The 26342-nt window shown below is 41.6% G+C and overlaps 1 protein-coding gene across 4 annotated transcripts in view; it reads right to left on the bottom strand.

Annotated features, from left to right (window-relative positions):
* OTOGL (otogelin like) overlaps window positions 1–26342 on the bottom strand; it is a 280245-nt gene that overhangs the window by 193189 nt on the left and 60714 nt on the right. For all 4 annotated transcript variants that reach the window (XM_063927720.1, XM_063927722.1, XM_063927721.1 and 1 more), the window contains exons 15-22: window positions 25998–26143; window positions 18941–19064; window positions 17963–18140; window positions 17092–17216; window positions 12627–12836; window positions 9637–9802; window positions 5730–5804; window positions 5514–5566 (exon numbers count right to left, since the gene is read on the bottom strand). In XM_063927720.1, the coding sequence (XP_063783790.1) occupies window positions 5514–5566; window positions 5730–5804; window positions 9637–9802; window positions 12627–12836; window positions 17092–17216; window positions 17963–18140; window positions 18941–19064; window positions 25998–26143 (1077 nt within the window). The remainder of the gene's footprint in view (window positions 1–5513; window positions 5567–5729; window positions 5805–9636; window positions 9803–12626; window positions 12837–17091; window positions 17217–17962; window positions 18141–18940; window positions 19065–25997; window positions 26144–26342) is intronic.

Consider the following 26342-nt stretch of genomic DNA (forward strand, 5'->3'; position numbering starts at 1 on the left):
AATGATCTAATTAAACTCTGCATTCTACAACTTCCACTACATTAAACAATGGAACGTATCCTTTTCAGTCATGCACTTAGTTGGGTTTGCCCTTGCCCACAAACCCCGGCCTCCACACTGGAATCACGTGATACAAGCTATTGATGCAGACTGCTTCCCTCCTGCACTCTGTGGGCATAGAATCCTCTTGTAAATAATCTGCTCTAGAAGCCATTGTGATGTTGCCGCTTCTATTCATCAAAACAGGGCACAGCAGAGCAACGCCGGTTTCCTGTTAGTATGCATGAGAAATAACAGCTTCTCATACTTACCTTTCTTGGTAATATTTTAATGGAGGTTAGGCCCACAGAAGGGTTGCATACACTGTTGAAGAGATATGAAATGCAAACTTTTGTCTGTGTGATCTTTACATGCTGTATAAAGTGACAGAGCTGATCCTGAACTAAAGTCCTCTCAAAGCTTGATGAGCATGTAGCACAATAAAAGTCCGATACAGTAGCTGGATTTGTTTCTTTGCATCCTGTGTTTTTTCTCGGCTTTTGTGAGTACGTTAATAAATAATCTGTATTCCATAGGAAATAGCTCAAAGATCACCCATTCAAGGGAAAGTCGAAAAAACTAATTAAATGGTAATTTGACAATGTCAGGACTGGAGTTCAGATCCTCCCGATGGGTGAACTCTTCCACAGACTCATTTCTGCTCTAGGATAAGCACATTTAGGACATAAATGATCAATGGTTATAGGCTAGCAATACAATAGCTGCAGTAGAGGAAGAGGAAGCAGACGATTAAGGTATCAGTGGTTAGCGATGGGAAAAGCTTCATCATGAACATAATGCCAGTATTAAAAGTTCATAATTAGGGTACGTACATAAATTTAAACAAAAATGTAATTGAGAGAAATGAACCTATGAACTGGTACCATTAAAGTAATGCAAGGCGTTATCCCAATCAATGTCGGAGAGTTTCAGAGTCACCATAGTAACATAATGTTGGGACTGCAGAAATGCCAAATAAAATATTTAATGTACCTCATGTTTCTCATGAGCTTGCATGAATGCTATAACTATAAGTCATTTATTAACTTTATCCACCCAACTGCCAATGGTGTGAATGACCTCCCTATCCTAGAGTGTGAAGGGTAGGGAAAGCCATGCAGTCTTGAAAGATGTGATTATCCAAAAAGAGTAGGTATAACCAGACATACAGTATGGATTTAAGTTGTGGTGATTTCTTCGGCGGTGCCACATCTTCCTGGTACAGTACATTGTAAGAAGATTTTCCTGAATCTTGTCAGGCACCTCACATCCATGAAGATGAAGAATCAAATATAAAGTCAATGTAAAAAGTTCTGATCCACATTTCTGTTCAGAATTATTGATTTGGTCTCTAAGTTGTCATAATTGTGAAGTTTGACTATACAAAATGACGTTGTGAACATTTATCCCTCCATTATGTTCAGGTGCTGTAGGTTTTTTGTTCCCTCATAAAGACTTACAAAAGCTATACATAAATATGCATGGAATCTTTAGGCATAATTGAGAAAGGTTTAGTCTGAATGATAAAGTCTTTTTTGGAAATGAAATAATTTTGAGTAAACTGGCTCCACTTACATAGGGTAGACAAAGACTTGTATCTCCACTTCCAGCTTGGAAACAACCTTAATAACTTGTAACATGCGCAAAAAATGAATATGTTTTGGATGAGTGTTGTCAAATAGGGGATGGCAATCCTTGCCCAGGTAACCCCAATATGTATTTTCAAAGATGTACACCCTCCTTCACGAACAGGGCACAATTTAGAGGGCTTTGTGGAGAGATCTGTTTGAAACTGCAGAGGTTTCTCTGGCTACCAATATCTGCATCAAGCAATTTGCTATGTGGAGGCATTAGTGACGGTAGGTCTGACTCTCCTAATAGAGATATATAGATTCACTTTTAATACAGTGCACTGATTCCCTTCGATCTGGTCACAAGAGCAGGTGAACTATCAAACTTCAGAGCAGCAGTGTGTTATTTTCAATTAGGGGGTTAAATTATAATTATTATTATTCTCACAAATGGTGACAGGATATCAGACACATATGTGGGTGAGCACCTCGGATCCAGTGCTCATCAAGCAGTAGGGTTTAGTATAAAGACAGGATCCAACTCCTGTCACAGGAGAGGTTGGAAAACTTGAAAAGGGCAGTACTAAGTGCAACAGACCTTTGTATCAAAAGGGTTAGGAAAAGCACCAGGAAAAGGAAGCCAGTGTGGTTCACAAAAGAAGTATCGACTAGTGGGAAAGAAAAAAAGATGGCTTTTAGGAAATACAAACAGACTCAAAATAATAATGACAAAGAGGTGTATCTTGACAGACGGCAGGATGCTAAGAAAGTGATCAGACGTGAAAAGGCAGAAGCTGTGGAGAAAATGGCCCAGTCAGTAGATAAAGGGGGCAAAACTTTTTTTTAAGTATATAAATGAAAGGAAAAAATCAAATGGAGGAATAATAAGACTTAAGACAGAGAGTGAGAATTTGGTGGAGGGAGACAAGGCAATAGCAGATCACCTAAATCATTATTTTTGCTCCGTATTTACTAGAGAAGGAGAAGGGAAGGGGCCACAGTTAAGCTGCAAGGACATTCATAAAAATAAGGTAGATCAAACTACATTTACAGAAGAGAAGGTCTTAACAGAACTTTCAAAACTAAAAGTTGAAAAATCAATGGGGCCAGATGGAATACACCCAAGGATACTAAAAGAGCTAAAAGATGTGCTGGTGGCCCCATTAACAGAATTATTTAACCAGTCACTAAATACAGGTGCCATTCCAAAGGACTGGAAAAGAGCAAATGTAGTTCCACTGTACAAAAGTGAAAGCAAGGAAGAAGCAAGTAACTACAGACCAGTAAGCCTTACATCAGTAGTAGGGAAAGTAATGGACAAACTATTAAAAGAAAGAGTAGTGGAATATCTTAAATCAAACAACTTACAGGATCCAAAACAGCATGGATTTACTGGTGGGAGATCATGCCAAACAAATCTTATTGACTTTTTTGACTCTGTGATGAAAATAATAGATCAAGGGGGAGCTGTAGATGTAGCATATCTAGACTTTAGCAAGGCATTTGACACTGTCCCACATCGCAGACTGTTAAATAAACTTGAAAGCGTGGGGGTGGACTACAAAACAGTTAAATGGATAAGAACCTGGTTGCAGGATAGGAAACAGACAGTTGTAGTAAATGGAGTGCAATTTTTGGAAGGAAATGTAACCAGTGGAGTACCCCAGGGATCTGTACTCGGACCAGTTCTCTTTAATATCTTTGTTGGTGACATTGCAAATGGTATTAAAGGGAAAGTATGCCTTTTTGCAGATGATACAAAGATTTGCAAAAGGGTAGACACACCGGGAGGGGTAAAACAAATGATTGATGACCTAGCTAGGCTTGAGAAATGGTCAAGAACGTGGCAACTACAGTTTAATGCTAAAAAATGCAAAATCATGCACTTGGGTCTCAAAAACCCAAAGGCTAAATATAGTATCCAGGGTACTATAATGGAAACTACTGAGGAGGAAAGGGATTTAGAAGTCACTATTTCAAGTGACTTAAAGGCAAGAAAGCAATGCAACAAAGCAATGAGAAAGGCAAGTCAGATGCTTGGTTGCATAGGGAGAGAAATCAGTAGCAGGAAAAAAGAAGTGATAATGCCACTGTATAGGTCATTGGTACGGCCGCATCTTGAATACTGTGTCCAGTTCTTGAGACCATATCTCCAGAAGGATATAAATACATTAGTGTACAAAGAAGGGCAACTAAAATGGTGCATGGCCTACATCACAAAACTTACCCGGAAAGGCTAAAAGATCTTAACATGTATAGTTTGGAGGAGAGAAGGGAAAGGGGGGACATGATAGAAACTTTCAAATATACCAAGGGTTTTAACAAAGTTCAGGAGGGAAACATTCATCAAAGGAAGAGGAGTATTAGAACTCGAGGACATACACTAAAACTGGAGGGAGGCAGGTTCATGGGAAATTTAAGGAAAACTTACTTCACAGAAAGGGTAGTGGACAAGTGGAATAGCCTCCCATCAGAGGTAGTAGAGGCTAAGACTGTAGAGCAATTTAAACATGATTGGGATAGGCATATGAATATCCTTACAAAGAATTAAGGTTCGAAAAGGGTTGAGATTACCTAAAGGATAAAAAAGGGACAGACTAGATGGGCCGAGTGGTTCTTATCTGCCGTCAAATTCTATGTTTCTATGTTTCTATTATTATTTATGTTTTTGTTTTTTTTATGTCTATTGTTGAACACAATAATATGTACAGCCATCTCAGGGTACATTTATGTTTACAATCAAGTCAGACAGCCAAAATGGTAGCATAGTTGTTAGACACCATCTTACTCAAAGTGAATAAACACAGTTTGTGACTAAATAAGCTACAGTATGCAAGTTATTCACAGTAAACAATCTGCCAACAACAAAATGTCTCCTGCGGATATACAGTATTGTGGTGAGTTTGTTTTTTGTAAAAAAAAATTGTTGATTTTTTTTTTACCACAGGTGAGTTGTCATTTGATGATTTTTTTTTTATATGTTGAACTTAAAAGCTATCACATAACTGGGTAGAATACAGTAAATCATTGATTTTACCAAGAACCATATTAATATATTTCGGTTAAATTTCTGATAATTATTAAATGTATTTGTTATTGTCCATATGGGTTTGCTGTATTTGGTATGCTAGTTTTCAGTGTTTGTGTAATATATGGTATAAAATACTCCTAGATTATTTTCAGTCAGTGGCATATCTATAATGAGTGCAGGGTACGCTGTGCACATGGGCCCCTGGGTTCAAGGGGGCCCACTCCGCACATCCTCCCCAATTTCTTCAATAGTCACCTTTCTGGAGTCCTGCGTTGGCAGCACTACACAAATCACAGGGAAAATGGCACATCGGATATTTTCCAGGTGTTTTGCGCATGTGCAATAGAAAAATCGCTGCAACATTTCCCCGGAGATCAGCACATAGTGCCAGAGTCTACTCAGAAATGCGCTGCCCAGCTGACGGATAGAGAGGAGGGGTACTGAACAAGGGATGCAGTTAATTTGCAGACGGTCAGGATCCTGACGGTCAGGATACCGATGCCGGAATCCTGATCGCTGACAATGCCGACAGCCGGCTAACAGGTGCTATTCCCACTTGGTAGTGCCCATGACACCCATAGAGTGGGAATATAACCTGTGGCGGGTGCAGTGAGCCCGCAATTTGGAGTCTTTGTGCTCGCCCCGCTGCCGGCATACTGCCGGCCGAGATGCCATTGTCGGTACCCTGTGGGCCGGCATCCCAGCCATCAGTATATCATACTGATCCCCTGAACGGAGACTACACAAGGGCCTCGCCTCTATTAATATGACGTCATAGATATTTTTCACTTATGTTTATTTAATAAATAGGGATTATAATTACTGAGTATTGGTGAGTCTATTCATTGACATGATTAATCTTTATAACAAACCTGTGATAGTTGTAGCAGTCTCTGTACACCTCATTGTTCCATTCAAACACTGGCTAGCAGAAAAAGAAAACATTTTTACTTCTGTAAAATATACAATTTTGAAGATTATTTTTTAACAAATGTCATGTAAATCTTGACATAACACTTGTAGGTACAGTACAATGTGTATTTTCCAAAATAAATATTAATATTATAATTATTAAAGTACCATCTTACCAAGACCCGGATTGTCTTAATATTACTTCCCCTGGATGGTAGATTCGGCCCTTGTAATAACAACGACAGCTTGATCTGTTTAAACATAAATAATTATGATAGCATGATAGTATCTGTTATAGATAAAATAAATAAAGTAATATCTACTGTGGGAAATGGAATAATTTATGTTACACATTTTGGGCCCCATTCAAGGTTGGATGCAAACGCAGATGGATTCACAGTTTCCAAAAAAAAAAGACCAGTTTTTCTCATGGGGGCATGATGAATCATGAAAGAATTGTGATAGAATAAATTAGAATTGAAAACTTAAAAATCTCATTGCACAATTGTAAAAGCTGTCTTTTACAGTGCTTGTGAATCCCTGGAAAGAATCATATGGCTGCGGTAGCTACAGTATCAGAAACACATTACAACCAGCCATGCCACCTAGTTTATAGGAGATGGGTATTGATTGATGGAAGGACAAAGCTGAAGTTGATGGGTTGGAGTATGTAGAATCACAAGGAACAAAGCCAAAGTAGATAAATAAATATATAAATAAATAAAAATATAACGAGTCTTTAGAGAAAACAAAAAACAAAAACTTTACTTGTACAATGATTGCTAGAAGCAAGGGCAGTCTTTAGAGCCTCATAGGGCCTGATTCAGATATGTACAGTATTGCATAGTGTCAGGGAAGCAGCTCGAATCATACAACTAATGTTGCAGGAAGCGTCTGTAGGAAAAAGATGCCTCCTGACAGCATCTGTGATCAGAGTGCTGCGCATGAAGACGCAGTATTGGATCACTGTTGCTTGCGCTGTTTGTACCCCTTGGCTATCTGGGTAAACCGCAGCTTATGCAGACACTCTCATTTTGTAGAACAGTCCCAGTTACCTCTCCCGTTCCGCCACCCAAATGCTGCGGCATACCAATCATGCGGTGGCAAAGAGTTGTCTGCAAAACAATCGCACAGGACTCGTTCTGCCCACGCACAGAATAGGTCCTGCACCTGCGCAGTTCCCCACCATCGGGTTACTACGTAAACCATCAGATGTAAGTACTAACCCGAATAAGTCCAATCTGACCTCTAGTAAAGTGCTTACTGCATTATATGGAAATTGCAATAGTCAGTGTTCATGGTGCACTGCCACCTGTCATCTGTAGCTGGTATTTCAGCACATCCTCAAATTCAGTTGTCAGTGATGATAGTACACTGTCTAGAGCAGGTTTCCTGGTGGGTGCTCACACTGACATTAAAGACTAGTGACAGTATTCAATGTTCTGCTCCCACTACAAAGATCAGTGACCACTTCACTCTTCAATGAAGCAGCATGCAGTTTCACATGCACGGGGCTACATAACTACATATACTATATGATACTGTATATGGACAAGAGACTATTGTGTGACCAGGGCCGGTTCGAGCCCTCTCTGCGCCCCAGGCAGGAAATGGGGGTGTGGCTTAATGCAGGGGGCGTGGTCAGTTACGCCCCCTTACAGTAGTAGCGCTGTTTAAATGCTGATCGGTGCGCGATGATGTCATTGCGCACCGCACAGCAAAGGTCCTCTCCACGAAGGGAAACTAGACGCGTAGCGTCTAGTTCCCTTCACAGGGGACACAGCCGGGGGACACAGCGGGCAGCGGAGGGCACAGCAGTGGGGGATCTTGCCATGGTGCGGCGCCCTCCGGAAGGCGGCGCCCCGGGCAAAAGTCCTGCTTGCCCGTGGCAAGATCCGCTACTGAGTGTGACAGTCATCATTATGGCATACTTGCCTACACTCCAGGAGTGGCTGGGAGACTCCTGAAAATCAGATGCCTATCCCTATTCCCCCATAAAGGTGGGCAAGTCTCCCACCAGCCGCTCGCACCCCCCGCAGAATCCCACTTACAGAGCACAAGTGGACAAGTGGATGGGGACATTGTAGCCACTCCGCTGTGGGGACATTGTAGCCACTCTGCATGCTGGGTAAATACTGGCTGCTTTTGCATGTAGCCCACAAATGCTGGGCAGCTTTAATTTTACACATCAGTACTTTGGACATGTCCCTCTCAAATATAAATTTCTCTGCACTTTGTAAACCTGCCCCACCAGCAGTAAATCATGGTTTTGCCAAGCTGCAAAGTTACTTGCTCTTTTTTGTTTTGTTTATAATTCAGAACTTATGCCCTATGTGCCTGATTCAGAGATGGGCGCTAATGTATTTGTAGCTACGATCCTGTACGCAGCAGAGGTTTAAAAATTTGCTAATGCTGCTAGCACCGGGAAATGTATTGAGACGCCCACCGGCAGCTTCGCAGATCCAAGTAACTGCATACAAGCAGTGGTAGCCATATGGTTGTGCAGATTGGCCACGGGATCTGAGACTCTGGTGCTATGTTTTCTGTTGATGGGATCGCTGATGTAGACTAAGACATACCCCAAAAACGGTCGCAACACTCCCCGTTATCTCCCCCAAACGGTCCTTGTCAGTCACTTTGGGAAGCAATCCTCCCTGTGAGCGACATTGCTAAGGTATACGCAGTCGGACGATAATCGCTCCGTAAATATTGGCATTGTGTGCATTTCTCAATCAGGCCCTGCATGTGGTGAGCATGGCAAACCATACTGCAGGCATGAGGCCATTTTGCTCAGTGCTCTAACTGTATATAACCACAAGAATTAAAGTGCTGACTAGGTTTATACAAATTTTATAATGCATAAGATACATCTGAGGAAAAAATTGATTATCAATAATAAAAACACAAAATATGCAAACTGAGCTGTCGGTTTGACATTTGAATAAAGTCACAATGTTGTCCAATATCTTCCCACATGTGGTAAAAAATGGTGGGAAATGGTTAGAGATCTCTTGTTTAACTTTTTAATGATAGATTCAATGGGGTAAATTTACTAAGATGGGAGTTCTATTTAAGATGGGATGTTGCCCATAGCAACCAATCAGATTCTACTTATCATTTATCTATAGCACCTTTTAGAAGATAATACCTGGAATCTGATTGGTTGCTATGGGCAACATCCCATCTTAAATAGAACTCCCATCTTAGTAATTTACCCCAATGTTTACATTTTTCAGCGTATACATAGTGGAGTACTGTAATAAATATTACTCAAACTGGCTATAATGTTCCAATTCACTCCACTTTTGGACTATTAGTAACCAAAATCTGAATCATGATGGAAAATACTGTACAGAATAGTAACCATTTGCATTTTCAGGAAGAGCGAGTAAATGTATAGCAGAATCCTCCAGCTTGTTAGTAGCAGCATGGATTATGCTAGTGTTGTGATGATTAGCAGTCTTTGCAACAGTGAGGTAATGTGCAAGCAACAGTTTAAGATCAGTCTGTAATCTTAGCAGCGGTTGCAGTGTGAATGGCCCCAGCAGGGACGTTCTACAAATGCTGGTACTTGTATCCATGAATAGGCGCTCAACAGCTTTAGTCCAGAGCAGGGGAATCAGCGGATCACAGCGGAAGCTGACAGTAATAAAGGTGTGGTAAAGCCTACTTAGTGGAGTGAATGTGATGCCCAGTGAGGATGGAAATAAAAGTCTGCAAGGCAACAGGCCATGACTGGTTTCTCCGCTCACCTATTCATGGATCCAATTACCTGCATTGGGAGAAAGTCTCTGAGGCCATTCACACTATTAATGGTTTTTCATTAAGAGGGGGATTTATCAAAGCTTAGACAGAGATAAAGCACTAACCAATCAGCTTCTAATGTTACAGGCTGTGCTTGAAAATTGACAGTAGCTGATTGGTTAGTGCTTTACTTCTCTCCACTTGCCCAGGACTTATAAGACCTACCTAAATGACTGCAAACCAAGCAAACATACTGTAGACTATAAATAAAAAGCATACTGGGGAGTTCATTGTTAAAATGCTACTTATCTCTAGTTAATGCAAGACAAAAATACTTACATTGGTACACAAAAGCTAAGAGACTCATCAAAGTACTTCCCATCAGGACAGTTACACCCTTCAACACATTCATCAGTGCAGGCCTCTCCCAAAGAAAGTGACGAGCAAGTCCGGCCACAAAAAGAAGAACACTGGTGGTACAACATCCCATACCGACATATAACGCCTAGAGAACAGAAGTCACATAGTAATGTATATGACTATACTAAACTAATTAGAGCCAACTTTTACATGGGGTATTTAAAACAAATATGTATTTGGACTAATGAAACAGTCACAGCCTTTACAAGGTGTAACTTGTATAAAATGAGAATTTTTTACAAAATTATTGTTTGTGGAAATTAAAAATTTTGTATATATGTTTTTATATTCATGTTTTCTGTTTTATGCTGTACTTCATTATTCCACTTTTACAATAAAAAAAAAAAAGATATAACCACTGGATCTGACCCTCTGAGGTTTATGTATCAAGCAGTGAAATGGGTGGAGAAGTGGACCAGGGGAGAAGTTGCCCATAGCAACCAATCAGCATCTACCTTTCATTTTGTAGAGTATACTTGATAAATGCTTCCTCAAAGCTGATTGGTTGTTATGGGCAACTTCTCCACTTCTCCACTTTTTTCACTTCTTGATATATCAACCCCTAGCTAAGGGGTGCATGCACCCCCCTGTGAATTCCGTGCCTAAACAGTAGTCTGTTCAAGTTATTTTTTTAAAGGAGGCATGGCGACACTTGTGTGATTAGGCTATGCCTCCCTGCATTACCAGGGCCCAGACAAGCTCTCCATGGTCCGATATGTTTGCTTGATGGCTGTTCGGAATTAATGTTTTGCCATTTGATATTTGATCTAGGTTTCTATGCCACTATAACCAGGTTAACTACTGTAAGTTTCTATGCCACAGGTTTCTATGCATAATAACAAATGGGTATTATTGAGCTGAGTAATACGCATGAAATTAATTACTAAGGTATTTATCTGTCAACCATTCTCTCTTTCATTCCTCTTGGGTTATCAGTGGATGTGCTTTAAAATAGAGTCAGTAGGGTGGGACTGACAGATTCATAGACATGTGCTGCATACAGTGAGTAAATGTAACTGTTTTTGGATTCATACACTATGGCAGGAGCATAGCACAGCAGCTCTACTCACTGCAGTCTCAGCTTTCTGACCTGTACATGACACATAAGGACACTGTGATGAGGGGAATCGGTTCAGATCTGTGTGATGGAATATTGAGGTAATAATTTATTAAACTTTATTTGTTAACAGAACTGCAGTGTAACACTGAGCTATGTATATCACAGAGAGACATTCTTGCCTACTTTTGAGACCTTCCTTGTCAAATGATCCCAGAGGGGAAGTCCATGTGGCAAGTTCAGATGATGTGGTAATGCAATGTGCATCATCATAATCATATCTCCCATTGTCCAATGCAACAATCAGTCATCAAGCCCCGCCCTTGCCCATTTCCCTAGCTAAATGGGCTGGACCTGGGAGAACTCCACAAAGTTCCGGAGTCTCCTGGTCCTGGACATACTCCTGACAGGAAACAGGCTAAATGCTGCCACTCTGCAAGGAATAAAGTGTACTATTTTTGCCCAAGATTTGGAATTTCATTCAACAGAAACATTTTAGGCATTTACTGTCTGAAGAAGCGGGCAGTGGTCCCGTTAAACGTGTAAGAAATGTTTATGCATGTATGCTGTATTGGATTGGCACCTTTTAAGACAGAGGATGAATCCTTAATAAGTACTGTTGTTTAAAAAATATCATAGGGGGTAATTCCAAGTTGATCGCAGCAGAAAACTTTTTAGCAGTTGGGCAAAACCATGTGCACTGCAGGTGAGGCAGATATAAGATTTGCAGAGAGAGTTAAATGTGGATGGGTTATTTTGTTTCTGTGCAGGGTAAATACTGGCTGCTTTATTTTTACACTGCAATTTAGATTGCAGATTGAACACACCACACCCAAATCTAACTCTCTCTGCACATGTTATATCTGTCAACCCTGCAGTGCACATGGTTTTGCCCAACTGCTAAAAAATTTCCTGCTGTGATCAACTTGGAATTACCCCCATAGACTCTTCAATTGGGGGAACCTGCTCCAGAAAGGACTTTATCTACATTGGATCCTACTGAAGAGGATCTGGATTCCTCTTCTCCGTTCAAGGCAGTAAACACCATCAATTGGCCGGAGTTAATTTCCCAAATTGTTAGGGCGCTGGGCTTAACAGCCCTTTACAGTTAAGCTATATTAATATCCAACTAAATCACTTGCTAATTATGGGGGTAATTCAGATCTGATCGTAGATGTGCTAAATTTAGCACATCTACGATCAGTTTCTCAGACATGCAGGGGGACGCCCAGCACAGGGCTAGTCCGCCCCGCATGTCAGTCCCTATCCTCCCCCCACCCCCCGCAAAGGTGCAAAAGCATCTCACACCCGCTGAGTAGCTCCCTGCCAGCGCAGCTCCTGCATGCTGGCAGTCCGCTACTCGCTGCGGACCGGGTCACAACGGCTGTGTGTGACGCCACGCAGCCGCCGCGGCTCACCCCCGCAACAGTTGGGGGGCCACAACGGTTCACCTGCACGTCCCCTCCTGCCCCGCGACCGCCTCTGCCTGTCAATCAGGCAGAGGCGATCACAGCCCTGAGATGCTTTTAGCATCTCACTGGGCTACCAGGGTGCGCACGCGCAGTGCAGCCGCTGCACGTGCGTGCTCCACAAAGAAATTCAGACTGCGATTGCTGCCACTGCAGCAATCCAGACTGAATTAGGCCCTATGGCATTTAGCTAAACTCAACTTTTTACTACGTATATGCATAATAACAACGGTAGAGCAACTTTTTAATTTACTTTCAGTTAACTATGGCCAATATGGTCTTAGGCAATAACAATAAAACAGCTTCAATATTGCTCTAAATCTACAGAGACACAAATATTGGACACAACCTCTCATGACATAGCATTGAGTGGCATTACTCACCACAAAAGGAAACATGGGATCTGAAGTTGACAGTGACACCATGCTTGTTACAGATGTAGGCATAGTGTGCCAGTGCATTGCACAGACAATTACTGCCACATTTGCATGCATCAAAGCGACACAGCTGGTAATATAATCCTGGGCTCACGTATGCATGGCACTGAGCAAAAAGGTCTTGATTGAGAACATCACAATGTGTTGCATATCCAACTGGAAAAGAGTATAAATAGTGTTTAGCTATTAATAATTCAAAACTCTTGAATAGCTACTGAAAGTCCTGCGACATACAAAAATGAATGCAGAAGTTCCTGACTTCTCTCAGTGTATTCCAGATTGTGTATGTGAGCTTCTATTCTTGTCTATTCTTTTGTGGTCTGCATTATTTTTTAAACAAAACAAATACATTATAGAAAATACTGAAGACAAAATTTTCAAGTGGGCAAGTGTTCCTTTCCTGTTTAATCAAGCCACAAAAGGCAGACATGGGGTAGCATAACAATAATTGTGCAGCTTTTCAACTTTTAAATACCCATATTCATACAGTACATACATTTACAGTGTGTTAAAAGTGACCTTGTGTAATGGGACCGACCCTTATTCTACCAACTTTTTCTAATGTCTGTTGTAGAATTATTACTCTTTAGCTGGCCATACACCTAAAGATTTATTGTCCGATCTGGTTAGTTGAAATGGAAATCTGTTAATGGATGGGAGCAAATTACATTTACCATATGCTCTCACATACTGGAAAACAGACAAAAATGGTCAGTTATACAAATTGCTTAAATCTATTTGATTTAACCAATTTGTCTGAACGGGATCAGTATGGGATTCCACCGCACGGGATGCAGACTTTCACTATCCCGACATTGGCATCCCATGCTCTAAAATGCCGGCAGGGGGCAAGCACATTGAGGTCCCTTGCGGGCTCGCTGCGCTCGTCACGCTGCCGGTATGGTGGCTTGCTTCGCTTGCCACAGGTTCTATTCTCCCTCTATGGGTGGTGTGGACACCAACAGATGGAGAATCACCTACCTTGACGGTATTCGGCGGCGGAATAGTACTGTATTAATCATCCAACGCGTTTCATCAAATTATCAACTCAGCGGTGTTCAATGTTTAGACTAGCATCTCCAAAAATGGTATCAATCCTTCTACTCTGGGATGTATAATATGCTGAATTATTATCATAAAATGCCTCCCTTCATAGAATAGTTCCTTCTTAAAATCCAACTATTACAGCTGTGATGACTGAGAAGCAGAACACATCCAGTGTACTGAAGTGTTATTTCAACGTATATAAAGGGTGTTTTCGCCGCTGAAGGTACGGCCATCTTTTGAAGGTGATACCCTATGGAAGCCTATGGGCTTCTTACCACCGGCCGCCGCATCCCGCCACCCCATGCCACTGACGCAGACCCCCCTCCCCCCGACCATACCTGTGTGCAGGCAGCCATGGTCCCGGGAGCCAAACTCCTCCTCCCCTAGCAACACAGCCGAAGGTCCTTCCAGCTGCATATAACAAGTGGCGCTTGACAGTCAGAAAGTTGAAAACATTTATTTTAAAAATGTATATAAATTACAACAACCTCCCGGGGGTATATAACAATGTTAAAACATCACAATGATATTAGTATACAATGTATTATAACTGAGTGTTCAAACTATAATTAAAACACCAATTGTAGATGATCTCATATACATTCAATTACTAATAGCACCTGGAAGGTCATGGAACATGCAGGGTTCAGTATATGCACAAAAGTATATGGCTATCAAGTACTTATCAGAATAAAGGATCACTCACGGCTGTGTGCTTATGAAGAATTGCATATAACACAGATGAATGGCAGTAAGCGGCTGGTGCAGGATTATTGAGATGAAAAAGAATTTATGTGCACCTATAACGCTGGGCAGGAGCTTCTTCGGTCCCAGCTCCTTGGTGCTGTCCCGTTGACCAGGTGGAAACACACACCAGAGCCTCAGCGATGGATGGAATTGATGCCGCGCCGTGCGGGGAGTCCCGACTGTCCGTCCTTACCCGATCAGCGTCACCTCCGGTGCCTCCATGCTTTCCAAACGGAGACAAATAGCTGGTGAAGCCGGAGCTGTTGTGGTGGTCGGTCCGGGTGTATTGGCCGGCAGTCGGCCTGTCTTAAATGGAACAGACACCCGGTATGGTTTCCGTGCGCCGGTCCGTACCGGACCTATTGGGAACGGAACCTGTTGCTTCTACCGCCCCAACATGAGATGAACGGCTGGGGCTGTAGGAATGAAAGGCTGCAGACCGAATGGTCCGGGCTGCAGTGGTCAGAACCGGGCTCCTTTGCACGGCTCTGAAATTCGATTTGAAGCACACAGCAGTATTGATCCTTAAGGTGCAAAGCCTGTATCCTTGTCAAGCGCCACTTGTTATTTGTTTGGTATTTTTGCGTTTTAAGGGACTGGCAATTCCCTTTTACAAGAGGCTTCTGACAATCACATTGCAGTGCTACTCACCAGAGCGCTTAGTTCTCTTTTTTCTCCTTCCAGCTGCATGAAGGAGGAGGAGGTACTTAAGACAGCCTGCTGCCTGCTTCCCGGTCTGTGAGGAGTCAGAGACCCCAGGGAGGTCTCGCAGGTATCGCAGGAGGTCTCTGTCACCGCATTGTGATGTTAATCGCATATGTTAGTACATATGTGATTAGCATCGCTGCGGTAGGTTGCGATGTATTTTAATACATCCCGTCCAAAGACATTGAGGTGGCACCTCCGAAAAAAAACCAAATCCTAATAAAACTACATTTTGTCCTTGGACTGGCAGAAGGACAGACTTTGGGATTGCAGACTACATTAAGTATCACTGATTGATGTTATTTGAGCAAATTGTGGGTTATTGCAAATATATACAGAATATATATATATATATATATATATATGTATTTTTATTTTTTTTATCAGTCTGGCAGTCACCTTGGGTTACAGCAGGCCTTACAGTCACGTCTCGGGACTGTGTACATTCTATGTGCCCTGAGTAAATTGTGCATGGTGACTCTGAGGTGAATTATTATTAATCGCCCCAAAAACAATATGTGTCTTGAACATCTGTTATATTTAACTTGCTGGTTTTCAAACTCTATCGTATGTATTATATAAGTCACTCTACAAGGTGTGAACTGGAGCCCTTCGAAGGCTGGATTTCTTTTGGCAGTATTTGCTTTCCCTGCAGGGGGCCGTGTATGGCCTAGGTTGAGCCACACTGACCAGTAAGGTGTTATCCCCCTGCTATAAATGTGTGTCTGTTCAGCTATGTCCATTGACATAAGATATGGTCAGTGTCCAGAGAGGAAGAACCTAGTCTACATTTATAAACAAAAGTCATTAAATAACCCCTGCGCACTTGACCAAGAAGCCCTTCAGGTATTTTGACACAAGCTTTGGGTGAGGACAAAAGAGAGGCCTTTTTCTTTTCAGTGTGGCAAGGGTGGGTGCCACTGAGTAAGGAGTGGCCTGTAGCACTATAACCCCCAGAACCTCAAACTGCTCTTATATCTTGTAATGTGGTATAAAATGAACTGGAGGGCATTATAATGTTATATAATATGATTTGGGACACTGTAATGTGGCACAGTATGAAATGGAAGCACTATAGTGTGGCATAATATGAACTGAGGTCACAGTAACATGACATAACATGAACTGGGGGCACTGTATGTCATAATGTGAATAGGGGGTACTGTATGGCATAATATGTACTGACAGCCCTACAATATGCCATAACGTGAACTAGGGCACTACCAAAGTTAAAAAAAATAAACTAGGGCACTAGTATGGGGCATTACAGTAACTAGGGCACTACTATGGGCCATAACAGTATCTATAGCACTGTTATGGATCAGAAACTGAACAACTAGGGCACTATTATGGGGCATAACATGTACAGCTGCTTTGGAGAAGTGTCTCTCTAGGATCATTGGGACAGGGGCCCCTTCGATATGTTGCTATGGGGCCCACAAAGTTCTAGCTATGCCCCTAGTGAGAGGTTTTTACCTGAAGGGTAGTTAAGCTATGGAATTGCTTACCACAGTAGGTGGTGATAACGCATTCACTAACAGAATGTCAAACTTGGATTGGATGCCTTTCTTACCAGAAGTAGTACATATAGCTACAATTAATGTAGTTCATTATGCATGATTTATCTATGGAATATATATTTAACCACCATATTTGGGATCAGGAACAAACTTGTCCCTGCATGAGGCTACATTGGAACCTGACACAGCTGTATTCTGCCTTCCTCTTGACTGAGAAAAAATGTGCAATCGGTGAAGTTGATCGGTCTCTTCTTGCAACATTGATGGTTTGCTATTATTGTACTCAGCAATGAGTAAATTTAAAAAATATTGCCATGTTATTTGCTGTTACTCTGAGCACCAATACAGAGGTTCTGATATTATATTCAGATTATATAAATGAGTGGGTTTACCATTTTGTAGATTGGTGTCACATGGATCCAATACTGGAATATTTACTGGGGTTAAACAGGCTGATGATATTTTCCAGGCATTGGCATGTAACTGTGGAGTTCCTTCAATCATTCCTGCCGGAGAGCTAGGAACATATTGAAATATGTTAGAAATGCATAGATATAGATACACACTACTGACATGTTACCCCATATAGTTGTTCATTTCATTAGACAGTATAAAAGGTATCTAGGGAGCAGTAATATGGAGGAGGATGTTATATTACTGTATACTGACAGCCAATGGACGGGATGCCCGCTGTCAGTATACAGACAGTGGCATCCCGTCCATCAGAATCCCAACAGCCCCCCATTAAGGCCCCTAACCCTCACCTTTTCCTACCCTAACCCTCCCTTGGGGGTGTCTAACCCTAACCATCCCCACATGGTGCCTGACCCTAACCCTCCCTTCCCCGCTGCCTAAACCTAACCCTCCCCACTTTTTGCCTAACTCTAACTCCCCCTCTAAGTGCCTAAATCTAACCCTCCCTCTCTGGTCCCTAACCCTAATCTTCTTGTCCCTGCTCCCTAATGCTAACCCTCCTTCTCCTGCCTAAACCTAACCCCCCCCTCCCCCAGTAAAGGGATGCTGGCTGATGGTAATGTGACACCGGCATCCCGAGTGCATCGGTCTGTAGATGCCAGCATTGCGTCCTCCTTCGGGATCCTGCTAATTGCTTCCCAATATGGCACTGCTGATTATAAATGCAGATTTGGTTCGAGCTATAAGTGATACAATGTAACATACATCAGAAGTATTACATACTTATGAAAATATAATGTCACATATCCCAAAGTTTTTTTATTGTTTTAAAATCTCAATTATTCTCACAGAAAGTCATCTCTTAGATTCCCATTAAATGTTCCGCATAGGCCCAGTGTTCTCCTCTTCCAGGCACTGCTGGCTTGAATATAAAGCCTGTCTCCACCTTTAGCAAACTGAATTCTTATTCCAAATGTCGTCTTTAGCTGCACAAACATTGAGGACAAATTCCGAACCTCGATAACACCTGTGGAAGAGGCAAAAGTCTATACATTAGTAATTATATTTATCTTCATTAATATTTATTAGAAAAGTTTTTCAAATGACAGCATACAGAATAAAAAAGGGGAAGCAGAGGGGTAAAGCAAGGGAAGAGTTGGGAAACTCCAGCATAGGTTAATAAATATCTATACAGAATATAATAAAGTACAACAAATCAGCATTGCACAATACTTCAGCCTTGTGGGTTTCCATATTAGCAGTTATTTAAATGTATGTAACAGATGGGAAAAAAATCATGGGTCTATGTACCCTCTATGTTGATAAGGAGAACACAATGGCTAAGACGTGATATAAAAGGCTTCCAAGCCTACAGCTACTTAGACATGTGATTTTTTTTTTGTTCCTTTTTGCTGTACATAATGTGTTACACGATTCTGCCATGGTTGGCCACAGTTGTATTCTGGTGTAGGGAATGTGGTACATGCTAGCGATTGCAAAGGTGGAAATTAATCTATTGACCTTATATGTTATTTGTTATGCATAAGCCTTGGGCAACCTTTTATATAGAAAAAGGAAGTTACCTCATAGTCCTTACCTCTAATGCTTTTGTATTACATCTCATTTTTATCCTAATTGTATAATGAGAGTAAGGGGATAGTGGCAGCTACCTTTATCCCAGTACTGTATGACCATGGACTGTGAATAACTATGGGCCTATTTTTTTTTTTACTGTTTTTATTGAAGCATCTCATGTATAGAGATAGAAAGTAACATATTGCTACATGTCGATTATGTCACTTGCAGGTTATTCCCCAAATAACTTACCATTTAGTATAACACCTTGGTTAGGACCAAACTGGACATCTCCATTTCTCAGGATAGTAACCTGTTTACTCATATCCTCATCAAGGACAAGTGTGATTGATTGAATACACGCATGGTCAGAGTGCTAATAAAAGAGCAAATGGTGCATTGGTACACATTTGGATAAAATTGTAAATTAGCATGCTATATTTTTTGTTTTAATTGGGGGTTTTTTAGGGGGGGGGGTGTTTATAGAGATAAAAACATAAAGAGTGTGATAAACAATTTAAAGAAAATAATACTTCCATTATTTGGCTGGAATGCAGATGGAGGAGCCAGTGATATATGTATTGTATAATACTGTACTGCTCCACGTAAGCTTCATTGTGCCTGTGGGCACCTGTCAGAGCTCACTGAGAGCTATTTTGTTCACCTTTATTTTAAAAAAAATTCTATGTCATTATTCCTCATCAAGTGATGTTCTGTATACCATTCTATCCATTGTGTTTAGAAGATATTACCCTATTTTCTATTCTCTTCCTTCCCTATATCACTGCATCCTCAGTCTACATACCGGCCAAATAAGGGAAGTATTATTTACTTGAAATCATCACACCCTTCATGTGCCTTTTTATGTTTGCACCCAGGGTACATTACCACTTGCCACACTCACAGTTCTCCTCTCTTGTGCCAGGGATACCCTGTGTAATATACGCAGGGCAGCTTTCAGTTAAGCTCAGAAGTCTTGCTTCCATACACATCCTCAGGTAAAAACACCTGTTTAGCTTCCATTCTATTAAATGTCACTAAACGCTGTTATGCTAATTTTGTCATTTTAGTTTTAAATGAACATGACATTTTGACAACAGGCAACACAACAATGTTATTGTGTACAGAGTATGTTCTCTATTTACTTTCTAGCGAGATATAGATCAGATTGCAAGACATGACATTAAGAAAGTATTAACTTCCCATCCCTGCTAGCACTTTATTGTAGAAGTTGTAGAATACATTTACGTCTTACATAATAATGTGTACTCCACCAGTCAGCATGGGGCTAAATGTTCTGTTTCTAAAACATAAATAATGAGGAAAGTCCAATATGGCTGATGTGTATTCCACTTTTGGACATACTAGTTTTGAATAGTTTCATAGATTTTACTGTAGGAGACAGATCATTAGATGGCATTAGATAAAAGAGCAAAAAAAATGTCTAAATATTTAAAATACTGTATATGAGTTAGGGTTTTAGAATAAGGTTGCAGCATCCTGTCATACTGCCATTTAGCTACAGTGCTCAGGGCCGGCAACAGAGATCTTGGAGCCTGGTACACTGATATCTCTGCGCCCCCCCCCCCCCTCCATGCCCAAACCCCCCCCTTGCCCTCTGACCCGCACATCCGACGCACACTCCTGCCAGCACCCCTCATTACACACAGCTAATGGCTGACCTGTGACAGTGTAACACCTCTCAGGGGTGCAGTGTGACACAAAGACGCAACCTCCCCCAGCAGTCGCAATGTGCATCAGAAACAACTACCGTACATTGTGTATCATACCTCCTAGCAGCACTAACTTTGTGTGGTCTATGGCCCCCATTTTTCATGTCACACATAAACAGAAAATAAGTTTCAAACACAACACTACAACTAACTGAAAAATGGGGGCCATAGCTACTCACTGTGCAAGTAAAAAACATGGCACTGACAATGACTCACCACCAAAACACAATCCTGTCCCCCACCAGCGCAAGCTTTTCCTGTCCGGTCTTTCAGGCCACTGCTGTGCTGCTCCCTTTCTCCTGGACTAGTCTGCCCACAGCCTGCCTGTTCCTCAAAGGGGGATGTGACGCCACAGCAGACAGGGACAAACAGGGAAGGGCGGGTGAGCGATGTTGCGCGTCACACGTGACATGTCACAGGTCAAACACAGGGACTGCCGGGACCGAGGGGGTTATGGTTACCGCCGCTGCCAGAGTCCGCCGTTGTACTCTTAAACATAATTTTACATGTGATGTATCCATGGCCAGGCTGGTGCGTCACAGCAGCAGCCCCACCCACGTAATATGTTTTTTCTGTCAATGTAAAATTATTATTACACTATGCTGCTAGTGTGACCCCTACACCTTGGGGCCCCTTAAAGCTAAAACCCCCTAACTTTCATCATTAAATTATACCGGTTGTGTATGGGTTACTGGCGTTTGGGATCTGGTCACCATACCGACGCCCGGATCCCGAGATTCAGATTGCCGGCAGGGTGAGTGAACATAACAAAGCCCCTTGCGGGCTCACTGCGATCCCCACACTGTTGGCTCGCTGCGCTCGCCACAGGGTCTATTCCTACTCTATGGGTGTCGTGGACACCCACGAGTGGGAATGGTCCCTGTTAGTCGGCTTGCCCGCCGGACACATAACTATATCCCAGTTATACATGATAGAACTTATGCAGAGTTAGGAAGCAAAGAGAAAAAAAAAGGCAGAGCACATTTTCTCAATTAGAGTGGCGTCACTAAGGGGGTGTGGATCACACCAAGTGACACCAGCCAAGGGGGTGACTCCAAAATAGCAGAACTGCTCTGCTATTATGTAGTAACCTCCTTGGATGGTGTCAGCCACACTGCTGGGAGAGGCTTGGGGTTGCCCAGCAGCTCCCAGAGCACTGGGCAAACCTCCAATGTGACGGGGGGGGTGAAATGCAGTCATGCTCCCAAAATGTCATACACCATGGAATGTAGCATTGTGGTTAGGAGGCGTAGATAGGTCGACACTGCTCTAGGACAAACCATTATATAATGTAAGAGGTGTAAATGGATTTATTTACTTTTTTGGCATGTAATTAAAATACAGGCTGCATTTACATGTAGCTCACAAATACTGGGCAGCTTTGTGTTTACACTGAACGTTTGAATAAAGCTAGGACAGCACCTCCCAACTCAAAATGTGACTGCTCATTCTAAAATAAGTTGCCTTATCACGCAACATGGATTTGCTGAAGTGCAAATTTGCTCCATTTTTGCTATGCTGCATCAGTTTCTATATGATGAGTGCACTTAAGAAATTATACAATTCATTAATATCTATCTACAGTACATTTCATACCTGCAACCTGCTCTATCGATTAATATTCCAGGACTCAGGCATTTATCTAGTTCTACACAAAGAGCCCCTTGTTGGCTTCAGTGTGGTTCTTCAGTTGGCCTTTATCCTAAAATTTGTATGTTCTGTCAGTGCCAACTCATACAATGTCCAACATACAACTAGTCTACGGAGAAGCTTAATACATCTGCATGGCGGTAAATTGGAGAGCTCCCTGCCAGTTAGAAGATTGATGTGTCTTATTAGGACACCTGTTTGTGTTGTAATCAAATCTGATTCTTGTGCAACCATGCACAAGGCATCCAAGGAATGGGAGTGAGTTAGTACAAAAGATTTTAGTATCTTCTGCATAATATTGCTGGATAAAAAAACTGCATACTCTTATTACATTAAAAACAAGCATAACTGTTCATATATGTCACATTAAACAGTGGGTTCAACATTAAATCCATGTCCATCTTAAGAACACTGTTACAAAGAGGTTGTGTGGAGGGTGCTTATCCAAAGGATAGAGTAAACAAAAGGCACACTAAAAACATATACTGTAGGTATGTACAAATACAGAACCCGCTGTTTGGAACCATAACAAGCCTGCTGAATTGTGGACCTAATCTATCAGGCTATAGTGTTTTTATGCTAATTTATTCTCTGTATGTTGTATTGAACCAGAAGAGTGACAACCCAATCTAAGGAAAGGCTAACCAAGGAAATTTTAAATGCTTCAGCCACCATCAGTAAAGCTAGCTGTCCCTGGTCACCTGAAGATTCTAACCCTGTTAAGAGAGGTAATAACAATTTTGGAATAAGAAGGAACATGACACCACTGTAGGCTAGAACAGATGCATAACTAGGGATTTTGCCGCTCAGGGTAAGATAAAATTGGCACCACGTCATCGCCCTGCCCCCTTGTGCCAGCTAATATTAGCCAGCGTGAGGCCAGGGAGGCAGGCCAACGGTGGAGGAGAAGGAGAAGTGATGAAGAGCTCCTGAAGATAGAAGATGCTGTGGGAGTCCTAGATGGGTGTCAGTCATGCAAAAGAGTTTAAAGGCCACTGCCCCCCAGGTGAAGATTACAGAAGACGCCATGGGAGTCCTGGATGGGCGTTGGCCATGCAAAAGAGCTTAAAGGCCGCTGCCATCCAGGTGAAGATTACAAAAGATGCCATGGAAGTCCTGGATGGGCAGTGCCATGCAATAGACTTAAAAGGCTGCTGCCCCCCAGTTGAAGACAGAAGACGCCTGCTGCTGAACTCTGCAAGGGCCACATTTTTTTGTTATACTCAGCCATAGTACACATCCCTGCTGCGGTGCACCCCTCCGCCATGCCTGTGCCCTGCTCATCCTGACCTTGTTACACCACTGAGCTAGAATGATAGTGTCATGTGTCTATGTCAAGAATGTAAGCTGGCCCCTGACCTTAAGTGAAATCAAGAGGGAGACCTGTGCGACAAGGCCCCCAACTGTCAAAACCAGTCCAAAGAAATGGCTAGCAGATCTAATACTTACTCAACTGTCCAAAATATCTAAAATTCCCATGGTGCCACTGGAGGGACATACAGCGGGATCATCCTATGTCTATGACTGTCTGTTATTATCCAGTTTTATTTTATCACAATTGTAAAGCACAACGGAATTTGCTGCACCAAATAAGAAACTGTTAATAATAATAATAATAATAATAATATGAAGGATGGATGTGTAACACACCCTGCAACAAATCTGAATCTCAGGAATTATCCTTAGCCTCTTTGAAAACACAAACCTGAACCTAATGGCGACAACAGAAGGTTTGTTCTCAATAAAGGAAGAAAATATGAAGGAGAATAAGAGAAATGCCCTGTGTCGTACTAAACTTCTTCAGTCTTCCGCAATTAATGATATTTACGTACAATAACAGGATTATGAGCTGATGAGTAACAGCCTCAGAAAATAACTATATTGACAAGATTGTGGCTTTAACAGCCACATTGTGAACGCCAGATGATGAGGGTCCTGGTGAAGAAATGGATCCTGAAACAGGATACCTTCCAGCAGAGAAAGGCGTCAATCTGGCCTGGCTTGTTGCCATCTTTCAATAGTCGGCATACAATGCTGTTCTTAACCTATCAAGGCCAACAAGGATCACAGGAACCCTGAACCTCTCAGCCCTTCAAGAAAGCATGGAAATTGGGGGAATGCAGATCAATCTGAATTTACAAGGAAGCAACACGGTCCCTAGACCATTTTTATGAGACAAGCCCCTTTGTGACTGGAGACACAAATATGGAAAATGAGTGGATAAATGCAGAATAGTAAATTGGCGTGATGTGAAGTAAATACTTTCTCAAAGTAGTGAGCATTTGGTTAGGTATTTAACAATACTCAGGCAAGTTGTAGTCCCTTGGCTTAACATGTTTTAGTACTACACTAACACCATCATCAGAATCATGTTTGGCTCTAACTATTTAGCACTTTTATTGAAAAAGGGGGTTTGCAAACAATTAATTACTGAGATCCTTAAATATAGTAGACATTACCATGTTGAAAACAGATTTATCCAACATATTTGCCCACGCTTAATCATAGCTGAAGAACCTGTAGAGACCTGGGTGAGAGGGAGTCTGGTTATGGCCAGCCTAAATTCACACTTTCCTCTTTGGTACCTACAAAATGCTCAGTCAGAGACCTCACCCAAGAAGCCTGGTCATCACAGCTGTGTCCTCTCTAAACCATGTACTTGCCACATTTCTCCATCATGCAGGCTGTTCACTGCCAACTTGGATCCTGCTACTGTATCTATTTCATCATTTTATTTGGAACCTGAAGCCAGTGAAATACAAAACTGACATCCGTCCTCCAGGTTTGGCTGTATAATTGGTCCAAGTTTTTTTATAGGAGACCAAATTGACAGGAAGAGAATGTAATCTAGAATAATCTATATCTATATTCTGGTACATAACCATACAATAAGAGTCCTTTGGTCTTTTTCGTAATAAAATAAACAGAAACAAATATCTACAGTGCATCTGGAAAGTATTCACAGCGATTCACTTTTTCCATATTTTGTTATGTTACAGACTTATTCTAAAAATGGAATAAATTAATTTTTTCCCTCAAATTTCTACACACAATACCCCATAACGACAACATGAAAAAAGTTTTTTGAGATTTTTGCAAAGATAGGTGTGCTAAGCTTGTGGCATCATACTCAAAAAGACTTGAGGCTGTAATTTGTGCCAAAGGTGCATCAACAAAGCACTGAGCAAAGCTGTGAATAATTATGTACATGTGATTTCTTAGTTTTTTATTTTTAATACATTTACAAAAATCTCAAAAAAACTCAAAACTCAATATATTGCTTACAAATGACCATTTAAATGTAAATACACAAGTGCAAACTCACCAACAAAAGTGATCCTTACAAAAGACTTCTGTATCAACAAATACTGTTTAACCACTTAACTGACGATTTATTTCGCCGAAAAGCCACTCCGAAATTGTCGGGGGGGGGGTATGAGTGAATTAGGAGAAGAACATGACTTTAACCCTATTCCAAATGATTTTAGTTTTAAAAAAAGGAAAAAATATATATTTTGCTTCAAACATCAGAATTTTTTCTTCTTCAAACATCGAAACGTCGATCGGGAACATCGCGACCATCGGAACAACGGGAACATTATTTTGAAAGCCAGGACAGCCTGCAGGTATCCAGGGGGGGTCTGGGGTGGCTTGGGAGGGTTCATTTACACTCCCCAGCGGCTGCCATTGTCTGCAGCTGCTGGATGGGGGGATCCTGCCATGATGACCAATCAGCAGCATGGCAGACATAGGTCCCCCTGACAGCAGCAGCGGAGGGAAGTTTATCTTCCCTGCCGCTGCTAACACACTCTATCTGACTGGTCGCATCCTGTGCGACCAGGTCAGATAGAGCACTTGCAGGCATGGTCGCATCTGGTTAAATTGCATGCCAATTATCTTGTTTTTACTACACAGGTTGCTCTTACCTGCTCACAAGAAGATTTCTGTAAAGTGATAGTAAATTTATCTTTTCCAGTTCCTTTCACCAGAATGTACTGGCACATACCCAGGAAAGTAAAATAACGGCCATCAAAGGTTGTGAAGTGAGAGTCCCCAATAACAGAGCACTCCGCTTCAAAAGAAAATGTACATTTGAAGTAACAATAAATAAAACAATGCAATTATTGTATTATAATGCAAAGTCATCAAAATCACGATGAAAACATCAGTTCTGCATGCAGATTTACATGTGGTATCATTGCAATTAGAACAATATATGTATTAATAATGCAAGTCTGTAGCTTTCTGCCTTCATGTGGTTACAGTTCATG

Source organism: Pseudophryne corroboree, chromosome 6, assembly GCF_028390025.1.
Source record: "Pseudophryne corroboree isolate aPseCor3 chromosome 6, aPseCor3.hap2, whole genome shotgun sequence".
Classification (NCBI taxonomy): Eukaryota; Metazoa; Chordata; class Amphibia; order Anura; family Myobatrachidae; genus Pseudophryne; species Pseudophryne corroboree.